This window comes from Octopus bimaculoides, chromosome 2 (assembly GCF_001194135.2).
Source record: "Octopus bimaculoides isolate UCB-OBI-ISO-001 chromosome 2, ASM119413v2, whole genome shotgun sequence".
Classification (NCBI taxonomy): Eukaryota; Metazoa; Mollusca; class Cephalopoda; order Octopoda; family Octopodidae; genus Octopus; species Octopus bimaculoides.
This window is the reverse complement of record NC_068982.1, coordinates 40,991,286-41,002,266: the sequence shown is the minus strand read 5'-3', so window position 1 is coordinate 41,002,266 and position 10,981 is coordinate 40,991,286. Positions and strand designations below refer to the sequence as shown.

The 10,981-nt window shown below is 34.7% G+C and overlaps 1 protein-coding gene across 1 annotated transcript in view; it reads right to left on the bottom strand.

Annotated features, from left to right (window-relative positions):
* Positions 1-10,981, bottom strand: part of LOC106884224 (GTPase-activating Rap/Ran-GAP domain-like protein 3) — a 1,434,052-nt gene that overhangs the window by 8,807 nt on the left and 1,414,264 nt on the right. Inside the window, exons 32-33 of the mRNA XM_052965840.1 lie at positions 9,596-9,658; positions 6,296-6,507 (exon numbers count right to left, since the gene is read on the bottom strand). Of these exons, the coding sequence (XP_052821800.1) occupies positions 6,296-6,507; positions 9,596-9,658 (275 nt within the window). The remainder of the gene's footprint in view (positions 1-6,295; positions 6,508-9,595; positions 9,659-10,981) is intronic.

The window sequence follows — 10,981 nt, the reverse complement described above, 5'->3', positions numbered from 1 at the left end:
AAGCTACTTACCACACAGCCACTCATATATATATATATATATATATATATATATATATATTATACTGTTCTGTGAAGATAAGATCAAGAAAATAAAGTACCCCATCTGGTGAGAGATGAATATTCTTTAATGAACACGGTATATATTTTTATGAGCTACTAATAGTTTCATGCAATGAAAACTATACAGACAGTATTTCATAACATATCTGGTGCCTTCATGCAATCTTCGGGCAGTGTGTCTCTCTTTGTGTCTGTGTTTGTCACTGCCACTTGACAACTGGTGTAGGTTTGTTTATGTCTCTATAATTTAGCTGTTCATAAAAGAGACTGACAAAATAAGTGTCATACTTAAAAAAATATATAGATAAATGCTGAAGTTGATTTGTTGGCTGTAGTCCAATGACTGAAACAAGAAGATAAAAGATATGGAGGCGTGTGCCCCATATTATTGTGCCATTATATTGGTCTTATGCTGTTGGACTTAGTTCCCCAGTTGCTTTCAGTTGATTCCAGTTTGTTGTGGTCCTTTATCGCTGGTACTGGCACTCTGTTGGTTATGATGACAAGGGTTCCAGTTGATCTGACCAAGAGGACAGCCTGCTTGTGAAATTACCATGCAAGTGGCAGAGCACTCCACAGACACACACGTACCCTTAATGTAGTTTTCAGGGTGATTCAGTGTAACACAGAATGTGTCAAGGCTGGCCCTTTGAATCACAGGTACAACTCATTTTTGTCAGCTGAGTGGACTGGAGAAATGTGAAATAAAGTTTTTCACTCAAGGACACAATGTGTAACAGGGAATTGAACTCACGACCCTATGATTATGAGCTGAATACCCTAACCTCTAAGCCACACCCCTTCACTGTGGTCCTTTATGTTGGCTCCCTAACTTGATTAACAATTCTGTATCTTGATGTACTGCTTCTTACTACAGTAACGTATCAGTTGTTTCTTAATCCTGTTTACCCCTGACCCTTAGTCTTTTCAGATGCCCTACAAAGATTGTTGGTGCTACCTTTACTCCAATAACCTAGCTAAGATAGGAAAAAAAAAAAAAAAAAAAAAAAAAAGAAAAGAAACTCATGATGTTTATGTTAAACTAATATATCTAAACCTATCGAGTAGACATACAGACAGGAAATTTAACCAGTTCTTCATAGATTGGAAAATAAATGAAGAACAACCTTGACCCTTTAGCATTTAAACTGTCCATGTCTGGCCAAAATATTCTACATATTTTAGGTTCAGACTGGCCAGATCCAATTTCTCATACCTATCCCATAATGTGATTATAAAAATAAACAATCACATCATCAAAATCTTGAAGCTGCAAGATAATGCCTGATTAATTTAAAACAACATGAATAAATAAGCATTACTTTTAACCCTTTAACATCTAAACTGGCCATATCCGGCCAAAATACTCCACCTGTTTTAGGTTCAAACTGTCCGGATCCTGCCTCTCACACCTACCCTACAATGTCATTCTAAAAATAAACAGTCACATCATTGAAATCTTGAAGGTACAAGATAATGAATGAGTAATTCCGAGCAATGTGAATAATAAGCATTACATTTGACAGAATAGTCTGAATGCAAACGGTTAACAGAGCAATCTGAATGCTACAGGGTCAATCGATTTTCTACCCTTAGTGGGGTCTCAGCGGAGATGTCTACATCACTTGATCAATCCCAGAGAAATTAGCAGCCAATCTGTTTATATATGCAACAAATCCAGCAGATTCAGAGAACTGGAGACTAATCTGCACTCAATATTAAATCACAGGAGTGGTTGTGTGGTAAGATGCTTGCTTACCAACCACATGGTTCTGGGTTCAGTCCCACTGCATGGCATCTTGGGCAAGTGTCTTATACTATAACCTTGTGCTGACCAAAGCCTTCTGAGTGGATTTGGTACATGGAAACTGAAAGAAGCCCATTGTATATGCGTGTGTGTGTGTCCCCTTGCGTGTGTGTGTGTGTGTGTGTGTATATATGCTTGATAACTGTTGTTGGTGTGTTTATATCCCTGTAACTGATAGAATAAGTGCCAGGCTTAAAAAAATAAGTCCTAGTGTCGACCTAGTTCATAGTTATGAAATTCTTTTGATTCATAATTTTCTAGGTTTAAACTATTTAGTCAGTACTTGAGTCATATTCATCACTGTGCGGAAAATTTTAAAATAAAGTAGAAAATTTCTGATGTAGAAATATTTATTTACTTTATTTTTAATTTTGATTTTGTATCTTCTGCAAAAAAAAAAAAAAAAAAAAGTGCTTACAAGCTATAATCAAGGAATTATCTCCCTTACATTAGTAGAAAATAAATATTTCAGAAGTAATCTTTTTCATCACTTAAACATGGCCGTTCCATAGGAACCGATGTTACTACCAACTTAACCCCAGGAAGACGCCTCCTCCAGATGGTTATCAATGCAATCTGCACCCAATAGATATTGCAAGCAGGGGAGCGAACCCCTACCATCTCTCAGCAACAGGACCACCAGACTGTGCTGTTTTGTGCTATTTGTGCTCCTCTTCAGTGATGGTACTCATCTGCTAGAGATAGCAATAGTTCGCTTCAGCTTGCAATATACGGTAGTAATGTCAGTTCCTACAGAACGGCCATGTTGGAGTGGTGATAAACATTACTTCTGAGTATAGTTACTGCTTTCATCTCTCATAGAGATTTTCTAAATATAATTTCTTTCTAAACATGTGGGACATGTTGCAATAGGGGATGGAGGATGAGGGAGCTTGTTGGGAAAATGATTTATTTACCACCCTGTTAAGTGTGCATCATTGAAGCAACGACTTTGTTTTATGTCATAAAAGCAGAAGGTTTGTGATGCTGTTGGCATAACCCATTTATGACATGGACTATTAAAAGAATTTTAGCTGAAAATGAACAAACCATCCATTGTTATCAGTATATATTGCATAGTTACAAACCTACATAGCTGTATAGTTCACTGGGTTTCAACAGTAAGTAGATCTCAATCTCAGGACTGCTAATTAATGAGGATAAATGGTAATGATAATGATGATGATTATGAGGATAAAAATGATAATACCGATGACAACAGTGGGAGTGATATGATGAACTTAAAGTGACGATAACATTGACAATACCAGCAACAATGTGCAGAAATGTACAGAAACACGTTTATATGCACAAGTGGTAATGAGTTAAATATTTCATATTCCAGATTTAATACAAATTTGTCTGAAACAAGAGGCATAAATATTTGTCTGAAACTAAGATTGTACATTAATAATAATAATAGTAATGATAATAATAATAATAATAATAATAATAATAATAATAATAATAATAATAATAATAATAATAATAATAATCCTTTCTACTATAGGCACAAGGGCCTGAAATTTTTTGGGGAGAGGTAAGTCGATCACAGTGTGTAACTGGTACTTAAGTTATCAACCGCAATAATAATAATAATAATAATAATAATAAAAAAATTGCTTTAACTCTTTAGCGTTTAAATTGGCCCTATTTGGCCCAAATATTCTATCTGTTTCATGTTTAAATTGGCTAGATCCAGCCACTTGTACCTACCCTATAATGTCATTATAAATATAAACAATAACATCATTGAAATCTTGAAGCTATAAGGTAATGCATGATTAATTTAAAACAATGTGAATAACTAAGCATCACATTTGACTGAGTAATCTGAATGTTAAAGGATTAATACAGTCATGGGCAAACTACAGCCTACAGGTCTTTCTAAATGGCATTTCTAATGAAAATCTTGCTTGAATTTTTTTAGTAGTGCAGCCTTTCTAATGATGAATCATGTATCATGTGATGTTCTTGAAAAAGGTCGCTTGTGCCTGTCATAGCACATTTTTGTTAAAACTGAATGTATTTAATTTTTGTTAAGATGTAAAAATATTGGGTTTTAAAGTAACCACTGAATTTACATGCTATGGCTGGATGACCTTCCTAACACCAACCATTCCACAGAGTGTACTGGTTAATTTTTATGTGGCACCAGCACCAGTGCTTTTAATGTAGCATCAGTGCGAGTGCTTTTTATGTGGCACCAGCACTGGTATCAATTCTGCTGTGTCAGATAGATCTTCTTGAGTACAACAAAAGTAAAGTAAAGGTAAAGACCCACCCCTCAGTCATGAATGATTATGGGATTGTACCTAGAAAGTTACCCTTTGAGGCACAAGTCTGGGCAGGGTTATAGAAGACCAGCAGTCACCCATGCATACCAGCCTCTCCTCTCTACACCACTGATGTTATCCAAGGGAAGCGCAAAGGCCGATACAGCCTGGTACCAGTGATGTTGCAACTTATTTTTACACCTGAGTGAACTGGAGCAATGTGAAATAAAGTGTCTTCTTCAAGAACACAACACACAGCCTGGTCCAGGAATCAAACTCACTACCTCAAGGTTGTGAGTCTGGCACTCTAACCACTGAGCCATGTGCCTTCACTTGACTACAGCAAAGCACCAGATATCTCAGTCCTATCTAGATCCAGCAATTCCACCACCAATGTTGCACCACCTTTACTTGCTCCTGATATTTTTCAGTCTTTTTAACACCATATAATTTTGTAAGGCTTTATACAGATCACTCAGGAGGTAAAAATGAGTTGTAATTCAAAAGGCCAACCATGTCACATTCTATGTCATGCTGAACCTCCCTGAGCATTGCTTTAAGGATCTTTGTGTCTGTGGAGTGTTCAGCCACTTACACATTAATTTCACAAGCAGGCTGTTCCATTGATTGGATCAACTGGAACTCCTGTCGTTGTAACCAATGGAGTGCCAGTTTTTATACAGATTACTTATTAAAGACCTGTTTGCAAGATAACAAAACATACATTAATTATACAGTACAGCTGTTATCTTTGATGGCAAGCTGAACACCTATTTTATAGCTGTTGTCTGGTTGACTGGAATATTGAAAGTTTAGTGTCTTTATTAATGAAACACCTCAAATAGTGATATGAATTGTCACTCCTTCATAAGGTAGGTAAATAGCCTTTTTATTTAGCCTATTGAAAGTTGCATTGACTTAGGGGTTATCAGGATCAATATTTTAAGCAGTTTCTCTGTCAAAATTAAGGAATATGACAGTTTTTATTGTCAAATGTTTTTTGACAACTTTTCCTATGAAGATTAAGGAATAACTATCTATCTATAATCAAAACTTGCCCAGATTGAATACAAATTTGTCTGAAACAAGATGCATAAATATTTGTCTGAAACTAAGATTGTACATTAATAATAATAATAACAATAATAATAATAATAATAATAATAATAATAATAATAATAATAATAATAATAATCCTTTCTACTATAGGCACAAGGGTCTGAAATTTTGGGGGAGAGGCAAGTTGATCACAGTGTGTAACTGGTACTTAATTTATCAACCCTAATAATAATAATGATAAAATTGCTTTAACTCTTTAGCATTTAAATTAGCCATATTTGGCCCAAATATTCTACCTGTTTTATGTACCTAAAATTGATAATGTTTCTTTGTAACACACAAATTAATAGGTAACATAATGGCATTACTTTTCTCACTAAAAAAATCAAAGTTGGAGCAGGAGGATACATGTGGATGGAAAGAGTCACTGAAGAGGTCACAAATGTGTGACGAAAGATTTCCAGATAATGGACATAAGATAAAATAAGAACAGTAATAAATGAGTGAAGAACGAATATATAGTGCGTGTGTTTATTTGGCAAAAAAAAGATGACCATCCCAAAATATAACAATAGAAAATAGAATCATTTGCCATAATATAATTCATATCAAAGATAAAGAAAGCCAGATTTGCTTAAATCACAAACAAAGTCTTTGAATAACATTCATTCGAATATTAATTAAAATATTTATTGTCTTTTTGATAGTACTGAAAACAGATAAACAGACACCAGACATTATGAACACCAATTTGAGACAGAAAAAGAGACATGCCCACGGATAATACTCAAACCATGTATTCATCACTTGTTGAGTGACATCACAATACTGATTAGCAGTAAATTTATAGTAAATAAAACAAGTAAGAACATGTTTATTCCCAAATTGATCATATAACTTCCAGACAAACAGTAGCTACAATAACCTGTTAATATATCTTAAATCCATTAACACAATAAGAAGCCTTGTCAAAAAGTGTTTGAAAGACAGTAAGTTAAATGTTTATGGATAAGTCCTTTGATATCATCAAATAAGTTCAATAAAAACAACCAGACCATGGCAACAGGTTATTAACGAAAATCTGCACAAACCTTCTCTACTGTTAAAGCTGTAGTTTGGTTTTTCTTTGTGTGAATAAGTGGACTGCGCTTAAGAGATGGCGACTTCTGTAGTTCAGATGAAACTGGAGCCAGTAACGTATTATGATTACAAGCAGCAGTGTTACCAGTTCTTTCAGAGGCCATTTGTCCAGTTAGGTACATCAGTGGTATCTTGTAAATGTTTGTTGAAAACTGATTCTTGGCTAAAACAAACATAAATATCATAATGAAATACATATATATATGCGCGCACACACACACACACACACACATACACACACACACACACACACACACACACACAAGTAAAGTAAAAATGGAGGAAAAACGCAAGTAGGCTTAATAAGTATATTTACAGGTAATATAAATAAACAAAAGGAATGATGTAATAGTTTTGTCTTGGCGGCTGTTTTGAGTGAACAATAGCTTATGCCACAATCATGTCTATTATGTAATAAACACCTGTAATACATTAAATGTTTGGAATAACATGGATTTTTATAGATCCATGCAGCAAAATTATATTACTCTCACTAGAAGATTCTGACTACGCTAAAGCCAACTTCCCTGGATGAAGGATTTGGAATTTAAGTTCTCATTTATCTGAACACTACTTTGTGAATATCCATACCATGCTTGCTTTAACATTCTCCAGCAAGATGGTTAGACAATATCCATAGCCAGAAGATCTAATGATAGTTACTTTTGATAGGACCTCATACAGGAGATGTCTGAAGACATTTTTTCCTATGACCACCACCAGGATTAGTAGATAGAGAAAATAGATGGCGTGATGGATGGCATCAGCAGTAGAGTGGCTTAGAGTGTTACTACTATTTATCTACTATGATAATACTTTTGTGTTTTTCTGTCACAACATGTGAATGAGAAAGGAAGGGGTGATAGATGAATAAGGAAGGAAGGGATGATGGTAAACTGGTAGTGGGAGCATGTGAATGTTTGTGTGTGTGTGTGTAACAAACGATGTCACATCTCAAGAGATAACATTGACAAGTGTATTAATTTTGATATACCATCCAGATTTATATATAAGACACTACAATTAGACGTCATTTTTGACGGCATGGGGCCCAGCTAGTTTTAAAATAGAAGATCCCTGATTTGAATGTAACCTGACATTATGTATATGTATCAGGGAATAAAACATCAGATGATGCTCATGAGAGTAAATTCAATGAAACATTGTATACAGGTAAATATGGAAAACACAAATGTTTCATCTCCACAGATGAGATTAATAGTTCAAAAAATTATTCATCTGTTTGTTTTATGTCTGTTTTCTTTGTGCTAGGATGGGTTAGATGAATATTATCGAGGCATTCTTTTACAGCTGGATGCTCCTATTGTTGTTAATCCATTACCTGATTCCCCAGTATGTCTTCTAAAAGTAAAGAGCCTGCTGATTTGTTGATTTAGGAGATTACAACGTCACCCTTTGTAGCTCGGTGATTATTTGAAGATGTCTAAGTGTAAACAAATACTGAAACACATATGCATACATGCATATACATATATATGCGTACATACACATGTATGTACGTGTGTATGTGTACACACACAAACACACATGTTCTCATAACAACCCCGTGTCTCAGGGTGTCTCTATGCATGAAAAAATGTATGTGCCTGTATCGACCGTGTGAGGATGAGCTTACATTTACTATTTTATAAAATGCAGTAAAAAGCAGAGAATATAGCTATTTCATAATATACATATGTAGTTTTATTATCACAAAAGTAATCGTGAATACTAGACAGTAAATCTACCGGCGAGTGTCGTAATGACGGTACTTGTTAAGGTAGGTAACTCCAAAAATATTCCACATAAAGAAATTAACTCCCTTAGGTGTGTGCCTGCTAAGAACTTGAATCATTACTTAGTCGGCGAGCTGGCAGAATCGTTAGCGCGCTGGACGAAATGCTTAGCGGTTCTGAGTTCAAATTCTGCCGAGGTCGACTTTACCTTTCATTCTTTCGGAGTCAATAAATTAAGTACCAGTAAAACACTGGTGTCGATGTAATCGACTATCCCCCCCTCTCCAAATGACTACCCTTGTGGAAAAATTTGAAACCATTAATAACTGGAGGTATTAACAGCATTTTAAGTACTAGACTGCACTACAGAATTTTTCAACAGATCTTAACCAACACTGTAGTGTAGGTGTAAGTGTCTAGGGATGAAACTATTCCGGCTTATCCGTTTTTTTCTCTTCACAAATATGTTATTTATACAAATTGTTTACATTGATCTTATTACATACAGTTAGGGGATAAAAATCTGTACATATATTCTATAGTATAGTATAGCAAAAAACAGATCGAAGATCAATTCAGAAACATTCACGGCATATTATTACTGTTATGAATTCTCCATTTAAAAGTCTTATACCCACACAACAGTGTCTTGGTTTTGCAGTTTATAATCTGTCATGTGACAGTGAACGGTGGGTAATATGAGAGGTTATAGCCATGTGAAATCAATATAGCAAGCTGATTCTTGAAAGATTGATTATTGTTGCTTAGCCACCAGCTCACCCTTGATTGTGCAGATGTGTGATAAAAACGTTTTGTGATTGTTCTATCTTTTTGATAGGTATAGTGTATGTAAAGCTACATTTGCTGACGTACCTTTTCTTTTGGGGGTTGATAAAGTTTCAGTCAAATATCTGGAGGTGATATACCTATATTCCTATGTATCATAGATGTGACTAGAATTATAGTAGAAGTAATGCTAGAAAGATATAACTGCTATTTCTTGCAGGTCAAACAACTGCATAGGGGCTCCTTTGTTGATTCCTTTAAAGTTGGTATCTGTTGGTGGTATAAAAGATGCATGAGCATATTAGACGCATCAGTGCATATTCAGGAAAAAAGATTTTTAGTGCATTGAATGAAGCATGTTATATAGGCTCAACTGTAAAGGTGGCAAGCTGGCAGAATTGGTAGCACACAGCACACAGTGCTTTGTAGTGTTTCTTCTGGCCTTACATTCTGAGTTCGAATTCCATCAAGGTTGACTTTGTTTTTTATCTGTTCAGGGTTGGTAACATAAGTACCAATTGAACACTGAGTTAGATGTAATCGATTATCCCCCTCCCCCATAGATTTCAGTTCTTGTACCTGAAATGGAAAGAAATATTGGCCCTACTCTTGGGATATTTTTTTTAGACCTATGTCTGGAAAAGAAAAAAGTGTATCTTATATGCCATCAAATCTGATCAGATGACTTCAAGAAGATAAGTAGGGAAACAAAAGTTGGTTAAAGCTTACCATGTGGTACTGGAAAATGGAAAGCACCACCATGAATAGGACTTCTGTGACCGAGGAAATGACCTTGAATAAGAAAGAAAGAAAAAAAGAAGAAAAAGGCTTTAAAATGAAAACTTGCGGCAAATAAAATTTCTTAATATGAAAATGAGATAAACAAATGCCAATTATTAAAATTATTAAAAATTAAATGCTAAATACATCAAGCACATTATAAATAATAATTGATTTTAATATATGAATGAAATGTAAATGTTGCTTGTTTCATAGTTTATCTGCTTCTAATATGTCAACTTATTTAATGATCTGAACACCTGCCTGTTACATCTTTAGTTGTTTGTAACCTGGTGATCTTGTTTATCTATGCCCTTTCCAGCTTGTTACTTTGGCAGAAGACGTTAATGTAATTAGTGTTTAAGTTTGATGAAGAAAGAAAATGATGGCATTTATATTTTAAATTGCAAAAAATTGACACAACCAAGATATAATATCTTTTTCAATAGTTAAAGATTGCTTGTATGTAAAATAAAATTTTATGCATATATATGTATATTTTCTGTTAAAAGTACAGTGAAATATATATTTATATTTGCATTTGCAAGTGTACATACATGGATGCTTATATACATACATATATGCATGTATACATACAGTCATATGTACATACAAGCATATATATATATATATATATATATGTTGGGCCATCCCATAAATAATGTAGTTTTTTCAATTGCATGAACTAAAAGTCAGAAGGGGATGAGATAAACTACCTGCATCAACTTGCTATAAAAGCAGGTAGTAATTTTACCTTGTCCTTATTCTTAGTGCAAATTTTGAAGTGTGCATTTCAATTTTAACAGTTATTTTTTCAAAGCTATAATGGAAGTGACAAAGGAGCATATTTGGCATATTTTGCTTTACGAGTTCAATAAAGGCAACAACTCAACAGAAAGTGCGAGGAATATTAATGCAGTATATGGGGATTGAATATATGAGCATAAGCCAGTGTCAATGGTGGTTTCAGAAATTCTAAGCTCGAAACTACAGCCTAGAAGACAAGCTTTGTCCTGGAAGATCTGTGGAGCTCAAAAGGGACGTCTTGCAAACCCTGGTGGAACAAAATCCCATTATAACTGTTGAAGAACTAACAGAGAAGCTTGGATTTGGTCATTCAACCAGTTATTGAAGTCAGTGCTAGAAGAAAAATGACCATCTTTGGTTTCAAGATGAAAAGTGTTCTTCCATCAGGATAATGCTCGGCCACATGCTGTGAGGATGACATTTCAAGGGCTGGAGTCGTTTGAATGGGAAATTATGCCACACCCACCATATTTGCCAGACATTTCCCCATCTGATTATCATTTATTCTGCATTTGGACAGAAAAAATA